The sequence below is a fragment of the Pseudochaenichthys georgianus genome, chromosome 12 (genome assembly GCF_902827115.2).
Source record: "Pseudochaenichthys georgianus chromosome 12, fPseGeo1.2, whole genome shotgun sequence".
Taxonomy (NCBI): Eukaryota; Metazoa; Chordata; class Actinopteri; order Perciformes; family Channichthyidae; genus Pseudochaenichthys; species Pseudochaenichthys georgianus.
Genome location: NC_047514.1, coordinates 20,522,592 through 20,548,530, shown reverse-complemented (window position 1 = coordinate 20,548,530; position 25,939 = coordinate 20,522,592). Strand labels below are relative to the sequence as shown.

The 25,939-nt window shown below is 40.7% G+C and overlaps 1 protein-coding gene and 1 pseudogene across 1 annotated transcript; both read left to right on the top strand.

The window, feature by feature from the left end:
- Positions 1–2,441: 2,441 nt before the first annotated feature.
- LOC117456594 (tetratricopeptide repeat protein 28-like) lies at positions 2,442–9,284 on the top strand (annotated as a pseudogene).
- A 1,918-nt stretch (positions 9,285–11,202) lies between these two features.
- pitpnb (phosphatidylinositol transfer protein, beta) lies at positions 11,203–25,856 on the top strand. The gene is made up of 12 exons (XM_034095635.2): positions 11,203–11,266; positions 16,035–16,065; positions 17,069–17,214; positions 17,837–17,928; positions 18,151–18,158; positions 18,926–19,000; positions 19,568–19,651; positions 21,618–21,695; positions 21,817–21,921; positions 22,301–22,423; positions 22,649–22,735; positions 23,378–25,856. The coding sequence occupies exons 1-11, from the start codon at positions 11,247–11,249 to the stop codon at positions 22,694–22,696; spliced, it is 810 nt and encodes a 269-aa protein (XP_033951526.1). The 5' UTR covers positions 11,203–11,246; the 3' UTR covers positions 22,697–22,735; positions 23,378–25,856.
- Positions 25,857–25,939: the final 83 nt, after the last annotated feature.

Below are 25,939 nucleotides of genomic sequence, written 5' to 3'. Positions count from 1 at the left end.
CAATTGTAGAGTATTTAAAACTTACACGACATAATAATTAAAGTAAAAATGTTATTGGTCAGGAGATATGGATTTATACATATATAATACTGTAGTATAGTTTGCCCACATTATGCTTTCTAATCAAATGTATGACAATGGAACAATATATTTGATTATTCTATGCAAAATATAATCCTTAAGCAAACAGATGTTCCTATCAACTCATGTTGTTATGTTTTATAGCTGTTATGGTTGTTTATAAATATTGTGATTCTAAAACAATGATCAGTGTATAGGAGGCATCTTGTTTAAAGGGAGCCTTAATTGAAGAAAATGTGTAGACCTACATTTTGATGAGCTCATTAAGAGAAAAGTACATTTCAATTTTAGCGTCACTGTCAATTCTCTTTTCTTTCTGCACTAATATGTAAGTGAATAAGGCATCTGGGAGAGAGCTCGGTCAGATCACCATGGTTATTTTTCTGGTTGTGTTTTACTGCTATCTTAGAAGGATTTTGTGGACCATATCTATTATCTACACATTGTCCTAATCCCTAAATCAGTATCTTCAACACTTAAAAAGAAAAGCTGCTGAGAAATACATTTGAATTGCTGTAGAAACAAATGAACAGTATGTCCAATTCAGGCATGCTTATCTTGCACAACTTACACAAGTATGTACAGTAAGAGTGAGCTGTTATCACTGTTGTAAAACTCAACTTTGGTCATGATCGACAGACACACATTACACTTTACATGAAGGTGCATTAGCTTGCAGATTTCTTTAGTTTTAAATTAAATGATTTGTAATTACCTTGGTTGCACCAACACTTATATTTGTTATAATTGAATCTGCAAATGTTTTCTCAAATACATGTTTTGTCTAAATATTGTCCATTATAAGTTAATGAAATTAATTGTTTTGTCTCTGCAACAATCTTAACACAAAAACAATATGCTTGCAATGACAAATGACACAAACAAGCTGATTTGTTGATTGACCAATTCACCCCTAGAAGCATTACATGGATGGTGTAGTAGTTCTATTAGTCACATGAATGAAAAGTGAAACGGTTAAATATTCAAACGTCACAAAGGTTGATCCCCCCCCCTCTGTGTCTAAGCTGCACAGTACCAGTAAAGTCTGCAAAGGCACATAGAGGACTTGACGGGATATTACATAACAACAGCTTACCTGGACTACAAGACCTCTTGAGCTGTGACTGGTCAGCTTTTGTCGAATAGTTGTGCCCTTGATAATCCAAGAAGCTATTTCCAGTCCAATCCTCTCTCTGCTGCGGGCATACTTGCCAAACCTCCCGATTTTCGCGGGAGACTCCCGATTTCATTGCCCTCTCCCGGTTTCCTCCCGGGGTCATATTTCAGATTTACTCAGGACTGTTTCCACTCGGACTTTAATACAGCTACACCATTGTTTGGTTTCCATGGTAGCGCGTTTCTTTAGTAGCGCGCGCAACTGAAAGTCTGAGAGGTTGTGGAAAACAGAACAAGAATCGACAACTCGACCCTCTGCTCACTAATTTCCTGTAAAAATACAGGTCCAGCCCACACATACGCTCCATCAAGACAGTGCACTTACAACTACATTAAGCATGTTACTGTTAATCTAATACAGCTCCGGTGATGCACCCCTCCCACCCCCTGCGTGGTTTTGAAATGCTCCCGATTTCTGAGGTCTCAAGGTTGGCAAGTATGGCTGCGGGTACTCTGTATAACAAAGTGAATGTTAGTCAGTGTAAACACAGTCAATGTGTATGAAATGAATGCATCGACTACCAAGGAAACAAATGTTCCGATTATAATTATAATGCATGTTTATGTTTGCCTAGCACAACACAATCCATTTCTTAACGGAGAATAATCAATGACCAATGAATCATTAACTCACCTGTGCGCTGCAGAGAAGGGACACTTTGTGGTGTCATTTTCAGCAGTTGGGGGTTTGAGCAGATTGTAGGCCCCCAGATTTTTCTTCTCACTATTGTGTTTGTCAGTCACTTTTTATCTCATGTTCAGCAAAGCACGTTTTGTTTTGATTAAAGGTCCTTCCCTTTATAAGCAAATACAACAAAACTGATTGTGAAACAGTGGATATGATCCAGTGAAAGCTTTCTGCTCTTCATTGCACTGGATTGAAAAGCCCTCTGGGAGTGTCAGGGTCCCATTATTGATCCGTTTACTTCAACATCTAATGCAGTGGATGCTATTTACGTTTTTGCCAGAGCCAACTTGTTAATTTCTCTCTGTTACAAAAGCCACACACCAGCAGTATGAGCACAAAAAAACCCTGCTGCACTCTGCCTTTGTTTTTCCAGTTGTGCAACATTGTTTCTAAGGATGCATGACTGTCGGAGCACAGATTCTGGATGTGTCTTTAAAATGTAGATACATGATGATGGATCATACATGTATTATGAAGTATAACACACATATATCTAATGTGGTGGTTGTATTTGGTTTTTGGGAAGAAAGCTCAACTACCCCTAACTGGAGCCAATGCCACAAAGGAGCGTGTGCTTGCCGCTCTCAGTCAGGCCGAGTGTGTTCACTTTGCGACTCATATCTTGGAAGCTCGCTGCTTTGGTTCTCTCTCCGAGCCAGGAGCATGCTGGGGGAGAGGGGGCGGGCGGGCGACCCAGGGAGAAGTCCCCGTGTACGGGGTCAACCTCTGGTGAGACTGCGGGTCAGGAGGGAAAGATCAAGGGTTTGTTTCCGGAGAGACTCAGGGGAGCAGATGAAACGAGCGAGGACGGGGAGAGTTTGTGTGACATGGAGAGTGTGTGTGACGGTCCATCTCTTCATGACTTCCTCCTCACGGCTGCTGATATACTGGATCTGTGCTTGAACGTCAAACTGGTGGTTCTGAGGTAAAACTTTAAACACAAAGGTTTTATAAAGCCTCCCAAGGTTCCCCCTGACCTCTGGCTCCCTGTCCCCTCAGGTTGTACCCGGAGTCCAGCAGCAAGGTGACGTCTGACGGGCTGGTGGGTCTGACCCGGGCCTTCCTGGCTGCCGGCGTCCAGTGTGTGTGTGTCTCTCTGTGGCCTGTACCGATAGCTGCCTCCAAGGTCTTCACACACACCTTCTACACAGCGCTTCTCAACGGGACCAAAGCCAGCGCAGCTCTGACGGAGGCCATGAAGACTCTGCAGAGCAGCAAACACTTCTCACACCCCTCCAACTGGGCTGGTGAGCAAACACACATTACTCATTTTTCAGAAAGCGGAAATCTGATTTGCCAGCTATGATTGATGCTCAGAGCAGCAACTCCCACACTAGTTTCTTATGTGGGGATAACTGCATGTCGGATATGTCAGGTTTTATACAGAATGAAGACAAATTATTATGAGGTTCTGTTCTTTGAATTCATATCACATAAGTTATTTGTTGCCTGCGAGCGAGGTTAGAGCGAGGTTAGACAGTCAACTCGAGCTGCTTTGCTACATTCTGCACCACATATCCAACATATTTGGCTGTTATTTTAAGCCATCAGAAATGCCCAGCTGTTCATCTTTTCTGCCAAACCACAGCACTCATTTCACCCCAAGTATCTGAGCTTTATTCAGCCTCACAAACACAACAACCCAGGCATCCAGCAGTAAACTCTGATTTTAGTCCCAGGAGAGAAAATGTCTGCTCACCAAACTCTCTCTGTACAAACAAAAAGATTTTACATGAGTGCATTTTTCTTTTCTAAATGTGAGATTTTTGACTTTTCTAGTTCGTGTGTTGTACTTTCTTTTCTTTGTTATGTTTATCCTAAAAACCTGCTGGAAAGAAACATGTTTCTGAGAAGTTACTTATTAACTAAGTTAATTTGAGACACTTTTGGTAAAAAAAACAATGTACGCATTGTACATTTGTATTTGGTTTGGTTCGTACATAAGTGCTATGTGCATTTCGATAGGCTGTTTTACAAGATGGAGTTTCAAACAAATGCATACAACTCTTTATTTAACTGCAGCAGGCCATACACCGGAACATTTTGATGTAACTCACTTTCGAGTTGTGTAAATGTAATATTTCAGTTTCTTTTAGTGTGCTTTGGCCCTGTCACGAAAAAAAACAAGGAATTGATCTTCAAACCCTTATTTAAAAAAAAAATGTATTCACTTTTGTGCAAAAGGAAGCTCAATCTGTGTGCAGCATTACTCTTTTAAAGCTTAAATATGGTTGAACCCTCTCTAAAAGAACGCACAATGGCATAATTGAGTGTTTAAATGTCATTAATGTCATTTCTCATGTTTCTCTTCAGGCTACATGCTGATTGGCACTGATGTGAAGCTGAACAGCCCCATGTCGCTGGTGGCTCAGGCCCTGGCAGAGATCCTGCAGTACCCAGAGAGGGCCAGGGACGCCCTCAGAGTGCTGCTACACCTGGTGAGACACACTCACACTTTAGGGATATTAACAATTACATGAGTCTGGATCCACCATAATTAATTGAACACCCCACAGCCATATCTGGTCTTTTTATTCTATAAATATACCCTGCTGAAGTTATGCAGATCTCCCAGAATACATGATATTGTTGTGAGAGGAATCGCTTTCTTTGTTATGCCAAGTACTAAGGACTATTGATTTGTTGGTTGACGATAACATTTCTCTGTAAACAAGAGGCAGGAGTCCAGTGTTTCAACATCATATTTCTCTCCGCAGATTGAGAAGTCTTTGCAGCGCATTCAGAGTGGCCAGTGTAACCCGATGTACACATCACAACAGAGCGTAGAGAATAAGGTCTGTGTGTGGCTCTTTCTCTTTCTTTATTCTCTAAATGTCAGCCTGCGTGTCTCCTCCACTAATGTCCACATGTCCTCTCTCCTCTGGGGCAGGTCGGGGGGGTTCCCGGGTGGCAGGCCCTCCTGTCTGCGGTGGGTTTCCGGCTGGACTTCTCTGGTAACTGTTCCGGTCTGCCTGCGGCGGTTTTCTTCCCCACCTCAGACCCCGGGGATCGGCTGCAACAGTGCAGCGCCACTCTACAGTCCCTGCTCGGTAACAGCTCTTTCATTATTCAAAAGGTCTTTCATGTCAATCACCCTGATAGAATAACAACGTGTCCATTCCCCAGAGGATACAGGATTCAGACTGTCTTTTGTTTGAGCATGTTACTTTCCAAAATGTATTTCCACATTTCATGATGAAACAATGAAATCTAATTATCTGTACATCCATCTTTCAGGTCTCACTCCTCCAGCTCTGCAGGCTCTCTGTAACTGGTCACAGTATCTGAGGGCCGGAGAGCAGCTCATTCATAAGGTACTCTCGTGGTGTGGAGTAACAGCACAGTCATTCATACAAGTGGTGGAAGAAGTACTCATTAAAGACATCGAGAAGAATACATAATACATATGTTTCCTAATTTAATCATTTGTATTTTCATGTGAAATATTGGATCTTTCTTTTGGCCTTGAACGGTTATATCATTCTGATACAATCTGAGAAGTTTAAACCGTAACTCAATTTATTTATGGCAAGAAGTCCAAACTAGACTAGTCATTTTTTGTAAGAGTTCACAAGCTAACAGTTTGGAGCAACTGGTTTAATATTTGACAATGCGACATTAAGGTAAAGCACTTGAGGACAATACTTGATTCAATGCACTTTCCACCACTGGTTCATGTCAACATCTTTTCAAACTGAGTAATGCATGCAAGCACATTTAGTTCAGCGGGGCCATGACCATTGCATGTATGATATGTGTAATGTGTATTTGTAAAAGCGCTTTGAGCATCTGGAAAAGCGCTATAAACAAATGTAAGGAATTAAATTAATTATTATTATGATAAAGCTTACAAAAAAGAAGTCCTTCATAGATGCCTGGTATTTTCTGGAAAACAGTCGCCATTGCCTTTTTCAGTTCTGTGTAGACTCTGCAGGTATTCCGTTCAGGCTCCTAACAGTCCTACAAATATTAACCAATGAGTCAAGCATCTTTTTTTGCCTTAGAGGCAATCCTAGGGCAAACAATTCCATAAAGCATTGAACTCCCTCACTGCTGCTCTTCAAGTTTATTACTGTGAGCATATATGGTGATAACTGAACAGTCAGAACTACTCCTGTCCAAATGTTGGCAGCTTGACCATTTTCAGTTAGAGTTGGGTTAGAAAACCCAAACTGAAATTATTAAAGTGACGTTTTCCCACCATTCTCAGTGGAAGTTAAACTCTTGAATGCATGTGTGTTTAATTGCATGTCCTTTAATGATCTCCTAATTGTCTAAAAGGCATGTCTGACATTTCTTTGAGTCATACACCTACAAGTTAGAACATATTTCAAAGCCTGTATAGCCCTCATATACACCATATGGGTATCATCAGGTATCATCATCCATACATGATTCAGTTTGCAGTGACTCAAACCAAACAATTCAAAAGGAATAAACACCCTCAAATCTGTTTCCTCCCTCTTATACCCACCTCACAAGGCGGTAAAAAGCATGGTGGGCACGGTAAGTGTTTATGAATGACTTTGAGTTCAAAGAAAGCGTGACATGAATCAAAGCCAGGCACATGAAGTGAAGTTGTTGTACATCAGACTTCTGTTATTTGAAAGATGTCTGTGATGCGAGTGCTACAAATCTTTCTTGCCCTGAGTGAAGAGTGTTAAACCACACTTGTTTTGTGACAAACTAACTGTACCATCCAATGTAATGATATGTGATCTCCTCTCCAAAGCTTCACCAGGTGCTGGTTCAGTTGCAGTCGGGCGACAAAGAGCAAGACTTCTCTCTGGCTCCCATTCAGGTGTCCATCAGTGTGCAGCTCTGGAGGCTTCCAGGCTGCCACGAGTTCATGGCTGCACTCGGTGAGTCCTTCCAAAAACACTTCAGAGTAGATAGCTATCCATTTATCTATGTCATATATGATAGTAAATTAGTAATAATGTATTAAATGGTAATATTGCTTAGGATAAATATGTGAGAAGAATGTAAATGTTTGCATCAAGAGTAAAGGTAGAATATACACAGATTTCCTTTTCAGAGATTTAAAAACAATTACAAGTACATTCATTATGTCTACATTACTTATTGACATGTTTACAGCATCTGGTGCCACTTTTTAACCAGGCATAGTTTATAAGAGGTTTTTCTCAGTAATAAGTTAATAGTATTACTCAACTGTCATTATCAAGGACAGCTATTGTGTAACATCTATTTTGCATGTGAACATGCTGCTCCAGCATCACTCACGATGCCTTTTCATTTGAATGAATGTGTGTATATGGTAAATGGACTGTACTTATGAATGCTTTATCAAGTCTTTACGACCCCCTAAAAGAGTCATTCACCCATTCACACCTCATTCAAGTAAGAGCAGTACCACTTGCTCTAGGGAAGCTGACATTAACACACGCATTCACACATGTGGCCACGCCATCGGGAGCTGCTCAGGGTTCAGTATCTTGCCCAAGGATACATCGACATGTTGACTGCACAGGCTGGGATCGAATTCACAACCTTCTGGTTGAAAGACGACCCCACTCCCTCGCAGCCACAGTTACCCAGTTGTAACAACTTTTCAAAAACTTGCAACTGCATAAAGCTTATAGCATGCCTTCATTAGAAAATTGCTAACAACAAGTAACTGCTAAACTTGGATATCATTTATAAACTACTTATTAATAAAGTCAAAATATTTTCTGCATTAAAATCTTTATTTCCAAAGTACCCAGTTAAGATAGGTCTTAGACAAATGTAGTGGAGTACAAATGAATATTTCCATCTGAAAGTCAGATTTATAAACTACCAAAAACTGGATATGAAATCACTTCAAAATTGTGAATGTAGTTGTAATTTGTTACCTGTTGTCTCTGTCAGGTTTTGATCTCTGTGAGGTGGGGTCAGGAGGAGGTCGTGCTGAAGACTGGAAAGCAGGCCAGCAGGCGCATCATGCACTTTGCCCTTCAGTCTCTTCTGGCACTTTTCGGTGAGAATAATGGAAAAACGTTCTTTTTATAAACTAAATCCTTATCTCTAGTCCACCCTGACACCTGTCTTTTTTCAGACTCCACGGAGCTTCCCAAAGCGACTGAGCAATGGACAGCTCCTCCTCCCTGGAGTCTCTGTCGTCCTCCCAGTCGGCCTCCCAGCCTCACTCCTTACCCCTCTCCTTTGGGTGTTACCCCCCCCAGCCGTCCTTCTTACCCCCCGTCTGCCCCGACAACCTCTCCTGCGACGCCATCCTCCGTCTACAGCCTCAGCTCCCTCGCCTCCTCCCTCAGCTTCCTGTCGCGACCTGAGCCCGCAGGAAGTGACATCATCAGCCAGCGCTCACATCAGCAAGATCTGGACAGACATCGCGGAGGAGGAGGCCACTACGCCTCAAAACGCCACACAGGAGGCATGTCGAGAGGAAGAATGACCAATCAGGGAGGAGGAACGTCAGGAGAAGGGGAGGAAGAGGAGTACGAGGGTTACTCCATTATTAGCAGTGAGCCTTTAGGACGAGGGAGGAGAGAATGTGACACGCTGCCACTTCCTGCCGGACACAGAAACAGCAGAGGTGGTGCTGGGAGAGGGACAGCCGGGGGTCATGGGTACCCTCTTACTATTTCCTCCAAGGGAAGCATCAGCTCACCTACATCTCCCATTAAAGCTCCACAGCTGCCCCTCAAAGTTCTTACCAGCTTCCAAGTCCAAGCAGGAAATGTAAGTTTGACGTTCATAGTCGATTAAAAGATATGGTGTTTTTTAAATGCACTTGTCAGAGATGCAAAATGGGATGAGCCGGTGTACAGTCACTCAAACCTCAAAATGTGCAGCTCATTGAAGACTTATAATTGAAGAATTACCTGCATAACTTGTTTTCTTTCATATTTTATGATTTATCATTTTTAAATGCAACCTGTTTGATATATATAAAATCTTTCTTATATTAAGAAATGTTCAGGAATGCATGTCTTTATCTTAAAATAACAATCACACACCTCATTTTACAAAATAAAGCTTGAAACAAGGCGATTAGCATATGCCAACTAAAGATATTGTAAAATAATTGTATCTTTTCTCCTTCATGATATTTGATACGGTTTACCAAGTGGTAATGATACATTAAGAAAGGAATAAATGATGATTAATTTATGATTAATGTCATAGGAATTATAGTCAAAGCTAACTTGCAACTAATCTTTCTATAACTTTATTATTTTGTTCCCAGCTCTCCTCCTCAGAGGACAGCGAAAGCAAAGGTCAGCAGCTCTGAGTCGGACCAGTCGAGTACTGAGACCGACAGCACGATCAAGTCCCAGGAGGAGAGGATGGGGCCCGCAGGACAGCTGGACCCCCAGGAACTGGCCCAGAAGATCCTGGAGGAGACACAGGTCCACATGCAGGCTGTGGAGAGCCTGCAGAAAGCAAACATTAGGGGGAAAACACTGAGGGGGCCTGAGGGGGGAGAAGAGGCGCATGCCAGGCAGCATTCAATGTCGACTCCCACAACTCCAACTCTGACTGGAGCGACACGAGGCTTCCAGCCCTCTGAGACCAGTGCGTTTAGCAGACCGCCCAGTAGAGCAGGTCTAAAGGCTTGCTCCTCCCCTCTTTCCCCCTCTGGTCAGTTCTCACCCCTCTCCGCTTCTGTTTCTACACCTTCCCCAACTCGACCAAAACCGCCGTCCCGCTCCTCATCGCTGCAGAAAATCAGCTCCGGCTACAACAGCCCGGCTCATTCCTCTCCCACTTTATCTCTCTCTGTGAAAGAACAAGGGTCGCCTTTCCACACCAATTCCCCAGATGTGCAGCTCAAACTGAAATACCCGACCTCACCTTACACCACTCACATCTCCCCTTCCCACTCTCCTGCTGGCAGTGCCACATCGCCGGCCCTTTCTTATTCCTCCACAGGATCCGTTTCAGCCTCCTCCAGCCCTGCAAACACCCCCGAACCCAACCAGCCAAAGCGGGACCATAAAGTCCAAGCAATTCATAACTTAAAAACGTTCTGGGCCAACGCTGGCCAGAAACAAGAGGGGCCCTGCCCTGCCAGTTTACTCCGAGGGGGGAATAAAAAAATGAGTACAGTTCAGAAAGATGTTTTGGGTTTGCTTAATCTCTCACCTAGACACGAGTCTGTCAGCAAAAATCTAGAAGGATCTGAGGATCATAACACTGGCGAGAGTCCAAATGGTCACCAAAAACTGGAGGCTAAACCCCCTCCACCTCCATCGGCTAACTCTAAAGGAAGCATCAAAATTCCCTCGGGGAACGGCTACAAGTTTCTCTCACCTGGACATTTTTTTCCATCCTCTAAATGTTGAGATATTTGCTGAACCCAATCTTCTGTTTCATTTATTGTGCTATGAAAGAGGCTATCAATTTGTCAGCTAAATACTACCACATTTTTTAAGCAATACCTGCTGAGGAATAGGATTAAAAATGCTGTTTCATACTGACTGAGTGATTTTACACGTCACTACTTTATGTGAAGGGATGTTACATTTGTGAATGTGATGACTGTGCCTTCTCCTGGAGAGAGCTGGAAGGACAAAATGAGAAGTGTTGAGTCTCTGGCTTTAATTTTGTTTTGATGACTGACTAGAGAGCATGTATCTCAATGCCTCCATGTACTGTACTCACAGTCTGTTGACTGAATGCCTGAGAAAAAGAGAACATTTTATGTCAACCTAAATGCTCGCTATATTGTTGTAAGTTAACCTGAATTTGATCTTGATTTATTGTGTGATAACTATTGGTAAATGTCACTATCAATGCTTATGGTTGTCATTTATTTTGTAAAGTAAACAGTGTTTTCCAATCATTATTATACATTTTATAAAGACAATTAAAAAAAAAAGGACGTAAGGAAAACATTTTGATATTTTTTATGGAGATTTTATGTGTGATTGTCAGCATGGTACCTCTTGCTGTTCAGTGTGTTAGCCACTTTATAATGTATCATTTTACAGCAGTGCCAGACTCCTATTTGGAAATATTTCAATTCTCAAGAAGTGGACAAATAAAAACGTTCTTTTCCTTGTTTTGTTTTTATGACACAAATATATTCTCTCCACATTTTCACTTACATGAAACTGTCTATCTATCTATTGCAATGGATTTTATTTTTTAGTAAATCAAATGTTTCTAATTAATATGTAGAAATCATGTTTAATTCATACTCTGGTAAATCGAAGAGACAGTGGTGTGGATTTTTCAGCCTATCATATTTTTTCTGGAGGGCGGAACGAACTTGTTGATAATTCTTTCTGGTGTCCGGTCCCAGTGCGCAGGCGCAGCCCGGGTGACGAAGATGGTGCTCATCAAAGAATAGTGAGTATGAGGTGTTTTTAAAAAAAAACGGTTTTTGGTGTGTTTAGAGGCTGATTTCCATCTATTCGAGTGCATATTACTGAAGAGTAAATATATATGTATCGTTCAGGTCTGTCGTTTGCTGGATTTTGCGGTCGCGTAACCCGTAAGAAGCCAGCTTTGAGCAGGGTGGATCAGGACGTGGATAACGGGACACACCGGTCTTTTTTAGGCGTTGCTAGTGCAAGCTAACGTTAGCATCTGAGTTGTAGCAGCGGAGGGGATAATTAGCTTCTTAGTGAAAATGAGTTACATAAAAAGGCTACACACAAACAATCTAGACATTCAGTCAGTCAACATGATTTTCAGGGTTGGATATGTCACCAACATTAAGGTAGCTAACCGGTTTGCAGCATGTTATATGTGTAAATTGCCGTAATGTTAAGCTTTGGTCCCGTGAGTGACAGATTAAGGTTCCTTCACCGTCGGATTTAACATGAACGTAATGCTAGCTTTGGCTAAGTTAGCCCTAGCAGCCGGCTAGCTGCTAGCATAAGCATTTTTGACAACAAGTTCATTTATAAACCTATATCTAACTGCCATGTTGGTGTATTACATTCAATCATATCGTTAACAAAGAGTTAGCAGGTATTTTCGTCCAGTATTTGCTAATTTCACATAGCAGTTGTACCCTTCAAGATAGCTTGAGGTTACTTTGCTGTTACTTTGTTGGCGCTAGCATTACAGAGTTAGCCTTTTAAATGGGCGGCTAATACTTACCAAGCAACATCTCTAACGCAATTAATCACCAAATTTGAGCCCATACATTTGTCGTATTGGTATTGAGGGGGTCCTTTTCATCCACTTTCGTTTCAGCAAAGCTTATTAGCTTCTGCTATGTGGCTAACCAATATCCGCTCCAGATAACGGTACCTGTTGTAGCCTTGTTTGTTCAAGTAGCCTTGGACACATCTGCTTAAATCTACCACATTTTCTTCTTATTTTAAAATTGAATTATTATTGCATACTAGGCTAAAAAAACATGTGTTAAAGGTTGGATACAACCAACATGGTGTGTTTCTGTGGAATAACAATAATACAAAAATAACCTGTATTGCATTTGTATTAACGCAATTGTAGAGTATTTAAAACTTACACGACATAATAATTAAAGTAAAAATGTTATTGGTCAGGAGATATGGATTTATACATATATAATACTGTAGTATAGTTTGCCCACATTATGCTTTCTAATCAAATGTATGACAATGGAACAATATATTTGATTATTCTATGCAAAATATAATCCTTAAGCAAACAGATGTTCCTATCAACTCATGTTGTTATGTTTTATAGCTGTTATGGTTGTTTATAAATATTGTGATTCTAAAACAATGATCAGTGTATAGGAGGCATCTTGTTTAAAGGGAGCCTTAATTGAAGAAAATGTGTAGACCTACATTTTGATGAGCTCATTAAGAGAAAAGTACATTTCAATTTTAGCGTCACTGTCAATTCTCTTTTCTTTCTGCACTAATATGTAAGTGAATAAGGCATCTGGGAGAGAGCTCGGTCAGATCACCATGGTTATTTTTCTGGTTGTGTTTTACTGCTATCTTAGAAGGATTTTGTGGACCATATCTATTATCTACACATTGTCCTAATCCCTAAATCAGTATCTTCAACACTTAAAAAGAAAAGCTGCTGAGAAATACATTTGAATTGCTGTAGAAACAAATGAACAGTATGTCCAATTCAGGCATGCTTATCTTGCACAACTTACACAAGTATGTACAGTAAGAGTGAGCTGTTATCACTGTTGTAAAACTCAACTTTGGTCATGATCGACAGACACACATTACACTTTACATGAAGGTGCATTAGCTTGCAGATTTCTTTAGTTTTAAATTAAATGATTTGTAATTACCTTGGTTGCACCAACACTTATATTTGTTATAATTGAATCTGCAAATGTTTTCTCAAATACATGTTTTGTCTAAATATTGTCCATTATAAGTTAATGAAATTAATTGTTTTGTCTCTGCAACAATCTTAACACAAAAACAATATGCTTGCAATGACAAATGACACAAACAAGCTGATTTGTTGATTGACCAATTCACCCCTAGAAGCATTACATGGATGGTGTAGTAGTTCTATTAGTCACATGAATGAAAAGTGAAACGGTTAAATATTCAAACGTCACAAAGGTTGATCCCCCCCCCTCTGTGTCTAAGCTGCACAGTACCAGTAAAGTCTGCAAAGGCACATAGAGGACTTGACGGGATATTACATAACAACAGCTTACCTGGACTACAAGACCTCTTGAGCTGTGACTGGTCAGCTTTTGTCGAATAGTTGTGCCCTTGATAATCCAAGAAAGCTATTTCCAGTCCAATCCTCTCTCTGCTGCGGGCATACTTGCCAAACCTCCCGATTTTCGCGGGAGACTCCCGATTTCATTGCCCTCTCCCGGTTTCCTCCCGGGGTCATATTTCAGATTTACTCAGGACTGTTTCCACTCGGACTTTAATACAGCTACACCATTGTTTGGTTTCCATGGTAGCGCGTTTCTTTAGTAGCGCGCGCAACTGAAAGTCTGAGAGGTTGTGGAAAACAGAACAAGAATCGACAACTCGACCCTCTGCTCACTAATTTCCTGTAAAAATACAGGTCCAGCCCACACATACGCTCCATCAAGACAGTGCACTTACAACTACATTAAGCATGTTACTGTTAATCTAATACAGCTCCGGTGATGCACCCCTCCCACCCCCTGCGTGGTTTTGAAATGCTCCCGATTTCTGAGGTCTCAAGGTTGGCAAGTATGGCTGCGGGTACTCTGTATAACAAAGTGAATGTTAGTCAGTGTAAACACAGTCAATGTGTATGAAATGAATGCATCGACTACCAAGGAAACAAATGTTCCGATTATAATTATAATGCATGTTTATGTTTGCCTAGCACAACACAATCCATTTCTTAACGGAGAATAATCAATGACCAATGAATCATTAACTCACCTGTGCGCTGCAGAGAAGGGACACTTTGTGGTGTCATTTTCAGCAGTTGGGGGTTTGAGCAGATTGTAGGCCCCCAGATTTTTCTTATCTCACTATTGTGTTTGTCAGTCACTTTTTATCTCATGTTCAGCAAAGCACGTTTTGTTTTGATTAAAGGTCCTTCCCTTTATAAGCAAATACAACAAAACTGATTGTGAAACAGTGGATATGATCCAGTGAAAGCTTTCTGCTCTTCATTGCACTGGATTGAAAAGCCCTCTGGGAGTGTCAGGGTCCCATTATTGATCCGTTTACTTCAACATCTAATGCAGTGGATGCTATTTACGTTTTTGCCAGAGCCAACTTGTTAATTTCTCTCTGTTACAAAAGCCACACACCAGCAGTATGAGCACAAAAAAACCCTGCTGCACTCTGCCTTTGTTTTTCCAGTTGTGCAACATTGTTTCTAAGGATGCATGACTGTCGGAGCACAGATTCTGGATGTGTCTTTAAAATGTAGATACATGATGATGGATCATACATGTATTATGAAGTATAACACACATATATCTAATGTGGTGGTTGTATTTGGTTTTTGGGAAGAAAGCTCAACTATAACCAACACACCTAAACTAATAGGTATTCCCTTACAACGTAAAACGTAATTTTTGCTAGAAAAACCCCCCCAAACAATAAATCTATATATCATTAAAGTTGCAGATGTATTTCTGTTGATGCAAGGTTTTAGCTGCAAGGTTTTTTCACGAGTATTGTTGTTCAGGGGATCCTCTTTTAGCTGTCTGATTGTTGTCAGCTTGTAAACCGCCTCAAGCTAAACTTATCAATCACTTCATGTTTACGGGTGGGGTGCTGAATCTGCTCGTCCCTGCACCTCATTGATAGGAATTATGAGAGGGGGAGGGGCTTTCTTGGAGGGCAGGAAACTAGAGGAATTAGTGATTGTTTCATGTTCAAATAAGCTGCCATAGCCAAATATCAGCTATGTATAATTGATCCTTTGTTATGCCTCTTTTTGAGCAGCTGCTCTATCCTTGTCTTTTTGTTACTTTAAATGTGAATTACCTCATGTTATTGGTTCAGCATCTTGTGTTCTTATTACATGACTGGACACACAGTATAACGTTTATTGTCACCACCAAAAAAACTAAATAAAAGTACGACAATCCAGTATGTCCCAATGTCATGCAGTAACACTTTTATATACAACATGTAGTACAAATGGGTAGTTGGCAGAAATCCTAATGAATTATCCTGATAAAACAGTTTTTATAAATGATGCAGATAATGTTAAGGTTTTAGAATACCCTTGTTCACCAATTTATGTTTGACCTAAATTGTGTTCAACCTTTACCTCGTAGTTATTATTGCGTTATAGCTGTGTGCAGATGAAAGACCTTTTGAGCCAAAGCTGAGTTTCAACATTCAGGCTGAGGGCCAGTTCATTTTCCCCCAAAGATGGTCAGAGCAGAGTAATGTTTATTTACTGCTCCATGTTTTTGTAAGTTCAGTCAGTGCTATTTATACATAAACATATTGGGATATTTGTGTATTTGTGCTCAATCATTGCTGGTCATATTAAGACTAAAAAAATCAAAATATTTCACTTTGAGTGAAAGAAAGCACCACTTACTTCTGCCCAGAATCGACTATGGACTGTTTTCAAACCCTTAACATTTGTACATCTTCTGCAGTATTTTACCCCAGTATTTTAACTTGTTTCTCTCTCCATTTCCTGCCCCACTCCTCCCTTGTTTCCACTTTCTCAGCCGTGTAGTGTTGCCAGTCTCTGTGGAAGAGGTGAGTAATCATTACATCCATACCATCTTTGATACTTAAAGACATGTTTTCTTTCCAGCGAACCTTGCCCATCATACTGTGTATCACAGACACACCATGTTGGAATAGTCATATTTCTGTATTTATTTTCTCCTGTACACAGAAGTCTCTTCCACTCAGGCTTTCGGCACATATCGAGACAAAATAGCCTTTGTTAGAGAGCACTGGTATTGGTGTGACAGGCTGGTGTTGGTGTTTGCACAGAGAGAGCTGGACTGGAGTGTGAGCTCAGACTTTAAAACTACAATCTCTATTATATTTCTCTTATTAGGAATCCTTTTTTTGTGCTTGAAATTATATTTTTTGGTTGCAATTGTGCTCTTTAAGCCCTCAAAACTAGATTGGTTCAGTGAGCCCAGACCCCAGTGCGATATCTAGTGACACGATACTTTTAATTGGCCCTATTTCACAGCATTTTCTAAATTGGAAAAACATGTGATTCCTCATTTAAACTGCCAGCCACATTTAGTTTGCTCTTAATGGGTTTTCTAGAGAATTAGTACAGCAACATAAAATAAATGATATCAGCCGCAGAAGTTATTTTGGAGGTCTTTTTGATATACTTAAGAGTAAACATGCATGTAGCTTTTGTGAGGTCAGCCGCAAGTTAATAAAAGGGTGTTGTGAAACCTTTACGGCTCAGCTACCTCATAACAGGATTATAGGACAGTTAAGAAGCAAACACCACAATTCAGAGGCTGATAAACACACTCCAACATACCTCATTTAGAGCCTTATATACAATAGAATTAAAGAGAGTAGTCAGGGCTTTAGGTGTTGATGCAGTATAAGATTTTTCTGTGCAGCATCTAGTGGATGAGAGCGGTAAATATCCTCAAAGCACCTGCCTTGGCTTCAGGGACACGCTCAGTCTTTGCCTGTTTCAGCAATAATCGTCCCTGCACTTTAATGCTGTATATTCAGTCTTCAGTGTCTTTTTTCTCTCTCTTCCTATTTCTCACAGTATCAAGTAGGGCAGCTGTTCTCTGTGGCTGAGGCCAGCAAGAATGAGACGGGAGGAGGAGAAGGCATCGAGGTGCTGAAGAACGAACCTTATGAGAAGGATGGGGAGAAGGGACAATACACACACAAAATATACCATCTAAAGAGGCAAGTCTTTCAAACTGAATTGTCTAAGGTTAAACATTGCCCGACTTTTTAAAAAGAGAAAATATTTAAATAACCCTTAGCCAATCATAGGGTGGATACAGTAGTTTGACCGCCTTACAGTGATGGCTACACAGGTTTGTGTTAGGCTAAAGGTGTAGGCTTTTTGCATGCAGCAGTGGTACTTAGTGGATGCAATAAGTGGCTCAGTGATGAGGATGGAGAGACAGGGAAACATCTGCAGCCTCAACGCCACCAAAAAGGTAAATAAAACAAAGCGCTGGCATCAGAACGTGATTGTTTCCTCTATCTGGACGTGTTTGTTTAGATCACAGAGAAAGGACTATTGCCATTTACAGGTATAGCTGTTGTGGGAGGCAGACATTAGGTAGTGATGACTACTCTGCTCAAGCGCTTTGAGCACCAGGAAAAGCGCTATATAAATGTAATGTGTTATTATTATGCCAGAAGAGTTTCCTTTGAGTTTATTCCTGCTTGATGTTCTCCATGTTTCAAGAGGAAAGTTCAAACCAACCTGCAGATAAACACAATCACCCTGGATGTTTGCTTCCTCTTGAAAGGATCACAGAGTTGCCTTTCTGACGCTCTTTCCCTCCCACTGCAGTAAAGTCCCAGGTTATGTGAAGATGATTGCACCAGAGGGAGCATTAGTTTTTCACGAAAAGGCCTGGAACGCCTACCCGTACTGTCGCACAAGTAAGTTCACGTCGATGAATGAATCATTTCATACTTCATGTTATTTCACAATAGGGTGCTGGATGACGAAAATGTTATTGTTAAAGCAAAACCTTCAAAGCACATTTTATGAATGCAATACAGTTGTTTTTCTCTTAGTTGAACGTTTTCTTATCAATTGAATCCAGATTGTTGATACTGATGCTTTTTTTAATTCCCTTTTCTTCCCCTCCCGCTTTGCAGTTGTGACGGTGAGTTGTTTCTCAAACTTGTTACTCTCTGAAGTTCATGTTTCTGAAAGTCTCCTCACAGAGCTGACTAGCAGTTTTGTGGTTAGCTCCCCAGCTAGCCCGACAAGAATATTAATAAACAACATTTCTATGAGCTTCCTCCTATTTTCTCTATTATTTACTACTACGGGTGTTTTGTTCTCAGGATTGTACATCATTTCATTAAATAAAGAGTTTTTAAAGAGGGGGTAAACAGTTCTAAAAGGGATCCTTACTAACAAAAATGTTTTTCTTTTTGCCATTGATTTCTTTTGTGAGAAGTTTTTATCCCCACAGGGAATGATATAACGGTAGAGGCTGTTACCTGGCTAATAAGCTACAATAGTCTGCATGTCGGAAGTTGATAATTCTTTTTACTTTGCGGCTAAAAGTGTTCAGATTGACTCTCCCCCCAGGAGCTTCCCCTATCTCCTGGGGGGTGGTATCACACATACTGCTGACACTGATCCCTGTTGCTGTACATTACCTGCCAGCTTACACTGTTACGAGGGCTTTAAAATAGATCTGAGCCGAGCAGCATCACTAGTGATGTTTCAGTGTAACCGATTGGTTGATTGGATTTAGCTGCAGGGTTTAAGCACAATAGCAGAATCCTCATTTTACGGTGTGCTCTTTTGTCCTGGCCCCTTGAAGCCAGCTGCACTTCATTCAGTTTACCAGTGGTACTTTTAAAAACTAAAGGCCAAGTTCTCTTTATCCCCCTTGATAAAAATGTGTCTGCTTTTCAGAACGAGTACATGAAGGACGACTTCATGATAAAGATCGAGACGTGGCACAAACCTGACATGGGAACAATAGAAAATGTAAGTGACCAGGGTCAACGGTGTGGAGGCATGTTGGTGTTAAAAGGGTTCTTATTTTGGTGTTGCACTCTTTCAAGTCAGGAGAAGATTAAAAATGAACAGCAGCAGAGGCTAATATGTCCTGACCTTCAGACCCTGGTATAAGTCACAGTCTGGAACACTGCATCCTACATTTCCCATAATACAACACAAGAGCATGTTTCATTGGACCATCCCTGTTTGATTAACAGCCCTTTAAAAAGAGTGTGTGCCCAGTTTATAATGCAGGCTTTCTGTTATACATTTAAGTCTCCAAGTCCAAACGCATATATTGATTATTCTCCCAAACTCCCTGATTCCCCTCTGAAGCCCCAGAGGATGCAACACAAGCTTCAAAGGGTGAAACGGGTGGATTCCCACATAAGAAGAAAAAAACATCTTCATAAAGTTGCAGAAGAAGAGTTGAAGTTCCAATACACTGCTGTGGTTTTGAATGTCATTAGATGTTCACTCCACACTGACCTCCTGAAGGGAACAAAGTGTCCCTTGTGTGCTGAGCTGAGCTGTACATGTTTCTCTTTGTTTTAGGTCCATGACCTGGACGAGCCAACATGGAGGACGGTGGAGGTGTCTCCAATAGATATTGCCAGCAAAGAAGAAGTGGCCCCAGGGGTGAGGTTTTCTGTTTTATACTGGTGTTCCTAAAAGGCCTTTTTTTCATACCACTAAACATAGATGAACACAAACTAAGAGCACACAGCAAGTGAATCAGGTGTTGGTAACTGATATACAGCACGGTGTGTCCACCCTGAGGAAGAGTGTGGTCATACAGAATGAGAGACATGCAGTCACTTTATTCATTTATGGCCATATGGTTGTTTGCAATATATCTCACTCATCATGTTTATCATAAAAAACGAAATGTTCTTGAGATCGACTGGGGGGGAGCATTCACTTGAATTGGCGATAATGGATACTCCAATCAATTTCCTGCCTGGATTCTGCACTTGCTTGTCACTCCACTCATTGTCAGTTTCGTGAAAAATGTAAAGTCTATCATTTCTTCTTGCGGACAGCTGTCTCCCTCAGCTGGAAATCCAACCATTAAGACTTGAATAAATAGCCATTTACATGTAATCAGTGACTGTCTGTAATGCACTGTAGAAGCTTTTCAACAGTGACCAGTACAATGCCTATTGTTGCTATCATATACCTCAGCAGCTGATTCAATATTGACTGTCTTTGGAACAGCTCTAGGGTGTGCATTATCTATTAATGTATCTTTTATGTGGCATCATTTCTGACCATTCAGAAGGAAAATGTCTTAATGCAAAGTTGTATTGTATTGTTGAAATGGCACGACTATACAGTTGGACTGCATTTATAAAGCACAAGGAAATGCACTGTGACAGCTTATCAGTCATTTGATTTGCTGTCAAATGGATATAAGAGATATTAAAAGTATTTTGGTAAATGGCGTGAGACCACTGATATATTACACTGTGAACCTTCTTTTAAAACCTTTCACCAGTTCATTATGGTCTCCTGTCGTCAGTACTGTCTACCTAGACTGTCATGTCGCCTGTGGTTTACAATCTTAAAGGAAGCATTAAGCCATTTTCATCCTGGTGGGACACAGTGTTTCTTACACCAGCACATGAACAGTAATGACTTAAGTGGATCAGGTTGAGGCTGAGGCGTAATCTGAATGTCCATCTGCTCCAGGTTTCTGCACTCGTTTCCAGGGGCCTAGTGGATTAAAACAGCAGAGAGCCACGAGCTTTGGTGTGGGGGAGTACAAATACAATGTTGTAGATGCTGATTCGTTAGTAGTCCTGCACCGAATAGGACTCAACTGAATTTGCTTTGATTAAAACTAGCAAGTAGTTAAACCTGTTAATCCAACTGAGATTAAAGATGTCTACTACAAGAAATACCTGAGTTTCAACAATTAACATAAAAGCACAGATTAAAGTATTATTTAAAAGTATTTCTACACAGACCTATACGACTTTGAAGCTTCAAATAAATAACCAACAAGACAACGCTGCTTGCTTTCACCAGTTTATTATTGATTACTCTCATTGTACATCTTTACAGTATTTACAGACAAGTTTAAAATATCCACAATAACTGCCTGGACTTTTTTAGATCTGTATTCATATAAATATATCTATACATAGACCCACTCAGTGTTACCATGTGTTGTAGTTTAAAATCAGGTGGTAGATTATCCCATGCAGTAGATGCAGACATTTTAAGGATTTTAGGACAGGCGAAAAATCCCTGCAAATGTAGGTTTACTGAAAACAGCCTGGTTTTGAGCTTTGTAACAATAGTTCAGGTGATGAAATCTGTTTTTAAATTATAAATGTGTCTTAAGAACTACGAGGTTTTAACACCTTAAGTCCCCTTGAACATAAATATGTGTTTGTGTTTGTTGATTTGGATGTTTGACTTTCCCCGTGTAAAAAAGAGTATGTGTAGTCTGTACTTGACCCTTATGGTTCTGAGCATGCTGGCTTCAACAAACAGGAACAAGTCTGATGATGGTGACGTGACCCTTAAACAAAGGCTGTCTATCTGCACACTCTGTTTCTTTATCTTAATGTGTTGTTGCCCTCTGTTCCCTTATCAGGACTATAAGCCAGAAGAAGATCCTACCCTTTTCCACTCCGCCAAGACGGGCAGAGGACCCCTCGGCCCTGAATGGAAGGTACCTGAGTTCCAGAGAACAGGACATATAAAACACTTACTGCTGGACATCATGATGTTCTCTGTCTGTCCTTGGTAACATTTCAGATGAATGAAATGTGCTTTTTCCCCTGCTTCTACAGAATGAGCTGAAGACAGATTGTCCTTACATGTGTGCGTACAAACTGGTCACTGTCAAGTTCAAATGGTGGGGTCTTCAGACCAAAGTGGAAAACTTCATCCACAGGGTAATATATCTTTGCCATATCGTGTTTTTCAATGAATAATTGGTGCATAGTCTTTGACGAGATTGAAATGTACCAATGAAGTGTTGTTTCTGTTTTGAACAGCAGAGGGAGACATGGCTTTTTCAGTGTTTCTTAAAATTGGAGAGAGAGTTTAACTGAGTAAAGCATGGATCAGTGCAGGGAAGAGATGAGACAGGCAAGGGTAAAGGAACGTTAACCTTGTACAATTATTTAAATAGAAAAACATTCAAAGTCTCCAACACAGACTGAAGGCAGGAAGCAGGAGCCCCCACTTCAGTCCGACCTGTCATTTGCCTCTAATCCACTTTTGGTGGTGTGCAGTTGTTTTACATTTGAACCTTTCTTTGTCCTTCCACAGCAAGAAAAGCGTATTTTCACCAACTTCCACCGCCAGCTGTTCTGCTGGATTGACAGGTGGGTGGGTTTGACCATGGAGGACATCAGGCGGATGGAGGAAGAGACCCAAAAAGAGCTTGAGGAGGTAATTACATTTCCAACTATCCACTGTACTTCTTGAATTTGAAAGCAGGTGAAAATAATGCAGGATTCAGTAGACCTTCATTAATATTTGACATGTTTAAAGATATTCTTAATGTCAATGAACTCACACATCAATCAATTGTTGTGTTTGGAGCAGACTGCTGGAGGCGACGCGACACACCTAATCTTCCTGATTTAACCCCCTTACTCCTGAATTTCACTTTAGATGCGTCAGAAGGGAGATGTGCGAGGCACCTCTGCAACAGACGAGTAGAGGCCCGCTGCTGTAGGTCAAACACTAGAGGCAGGCTGAGTAAGTCTCATCACAGGAGGGTGGTGGCGCTGCATGGATCATTCTCCGCCCATTTCCTAATCCTTCTGTCTAATCATTTATTTTTGTTTATATTTTCGAGCATAGAAATTCAACAAAGCAGTTTGTCACCTGCGTTTTCTAACACTTTATACTGATAGAAATACAGATCATACAGTAACAGGCCATTCCTCATCTCATAAGGTCAGACACAATCCATTTTTCCTAGTATTTCAATAATTGATCAACACATAGTTTAGGTGAAAGTCATTCTCTCCGTACTTTCAAGATGAAACAATTCAGTCTTTATTAGACGTTCTATGTGTGTCTGCTGTCTAACTGACTTGTTTTTAAGTACTGTCCAGTTTGCTTGATGTTTTCTAATCCCCGTCTTATCTTCCCATTCTAATCTTTCTTCATCTCATTCCAGTCACTGTCCTTTTGCCTGCTTTTCATCAATCACATTTGTCATTTTAACACTCTTGCAGCTTCATCACTTTTTTCAATTTGTTTATCTCCTGATGTTCTGTTTGTTTTTAAGTGTTGGCTGATTCCCTGCATGTGCACGTCTTATTGCAACCACATTTACCATCTCTTTCGTCCTTTCACCCAAAGTAAAGCCAAACTTCTCTCTCTGTCTCCCAGCTGCGTAAAACAGGTCCGATTCGAGGCACCAGTGCTGCTCATGACGAATGAGGCAAATCAACCAAACCCTGTCATGATGATGTCATCAGAGACACGTCCACCACGATGAGGAAGTGGCCCTGACGTCGCCTCTTTTTTTCCTGTCTCACATGATTCATTGGGGGGTTTGAAAAGATTGGTTAACAGTACTGTACAGATTCTACCCCAATCACAAGCCTCCTGTTCACAACAGAAAACATGGTTTTGCATACATATAAAAAGAAAAAAAAAACTCTTTGCACAGAACGTAAATTGCCTGATATGTAATTGTTAGTTGATTATTACAATGGGCTTTGTTTTTATTCAGGTGTGTACACCGTGACTCAGAAAGTCAAGCCTTTTAAATAATTTAGAATGTTGTTTTTAGGTATACAGGTTCCCACACAAATTGTTAAAGATGATTTAGCAGGTATTGGACCATTTATCCCCGACCTACCCTCGTATTATAATTGTCTGTCTCTACTTTAATCCTCGTCTCTCCCCTCAGTATCGTCTATATGCTTGTCCTGGTTAAATGTGTCTAGATCTCCTCCATGTCTTACTGAACCCTCTATCTGGCAGTAGTTGGGAATTCTGATGTTTTTCTTTGTTTTTTAGTTTTCATTTCAAGGCGTTTATGGTTCAAAGCAAATGTCATGCATGATGGATAATTCTCTGCTATGGTTTTCCCCACACATGCACACCAGCCCTCCTCCTCCTCAGTCACAAGTGCATGTGTACAACAGCAACTCCTCGCTGCACTGTCATTGCATGTGTTTAGTCGCTGCAATGCAGCTGCGCTCAAGTGGATTGTTTGTGTTGATTAGAGAGAGAGTCTGTACAATACACCTGTGTGCTTGTAAGTGTTATCAGCTGCCTTCGCTCTTAAAGGACTGTCACTCTTGAGATGAATAATGTTCAGATTTAATATCCAGGCTTCTGCGTGTTCTCGGCTCACAGCTGAGCTCTCACTCCTCCACCAGCCTGTTGAACCTGCCTCATGCTGTCGCTGCATGTCCTTGCTCCTTGGCTAGGGCTTTAACTGGACGGCACCAAAAGCCTCCGCAATGCTTTTTAAAACTAAAACAAATGAGGATGAGAGTTTGTGACTGTGTGCATGAATCAAGGTATTTTTTTTTTTTTTATATCGTTCTCAAACTACAGTTTCCTCTCTCCCCTAACAGAGCAAATCAGGCAGATCGTTTTTGTTTGTTGTGGGTTGATGAGCATTTTGCTTGTATAGATTTTATTTTCACAAGTTTGAAAATACTCAAAGGTTTGAGGTCAGTCGGATCTTCTCTCATCGGTTAAGGAGGGAATTGCCTCGGAAAAGGTTAAAAACACTTTACTCTTACAGTTTAGATCAGTGTTGGGTTATAGTACGAGCCACGATCATTATACTGCGCTCTTTCCTGCATCGCTACGGTTTGGATTGATTCAATCACAGCAAGAGCTCACTTTTGCAGTCTTTAACTTGAGAGTAATGCAGATCCTGTTTGGGCTCTAGGTAAAATATTTGTGATGTTTTTGATCATGATGTAGCTTAGTGCAGATATACAGCTGTGATTGAGACTTAGTTTATTCGATCAGGTCTGAGTGTCTAGCCTATCTGTGCGTTGTGTTTGTTGGACAGGTGAACAGAGAGTTATAAGTGTACTTTATAATAGGCCCATTATAGAAATGGACAAACTGTACATACATAAAGACTTGAATGGATTATTCACAGCTTCTCAGCGGTGTCAGGTCTATCATTCAATACTGCTAACTTAAAGTAAGTTATGATGTTGTCAGAGCAGGTAATGTCAGCTCTGTGGGCAGTGTGTGTAAAGTAAACGGTCTGCGTGTTGTTGCTCACACCATGTTTAACCGTACCTCATCCATGCTTGTGAATGGACAGCTAGGAGACAGAAGTGATGTTTCTGAACTGCAGGACAACTGACTTGTTTCACACCTGTACAAGCATGACATGGAGCCATTATATCATCAAAAGACAAGGAGAGATTTAAAACAACTTCAGAATTGGATCTGCATGCTCAACACTTTCTTTTCATTTTTTATTCTTTACGTTTTCCTTTCTTTTGTCTCTGTTGTTCTCTGTGTTTGATCAGGACATCAGTGCTTTTGAGAAGCTCTTGAACTGCATTAGACAAGAAGGGAAATCTTTTAAAAGGGCAGCTCTCCTCCGAATCAAACTGGATTTGGCTGGACCTCGGTTTACAAACGAGGAGTGAAAAGCCTTACCGAGTTTGATGATGACGGGAGGCGCCTGGTAGACTAGAATAGGCTGAGTGATGTACAGTTTTGTAGCATTACCAGTGATGCCAGCCAGGGTATGACTGAGGGGAGGGATAAAAGCTTAGGGAACAAATGGAGTCCAAAATACAGTTTTCTCTATTGTAATCATGAATAAGCACTTGCAAAATCTACTGTTTTTTTTTTTTTTTTTGTTATGTTTTTGAAAGACAAAGATTCACAATGTACTCAATTTTCTCTTTTCTGATAAGGCAACATTCAGGGGAATTAGTAGTGAATGTAATACAATTA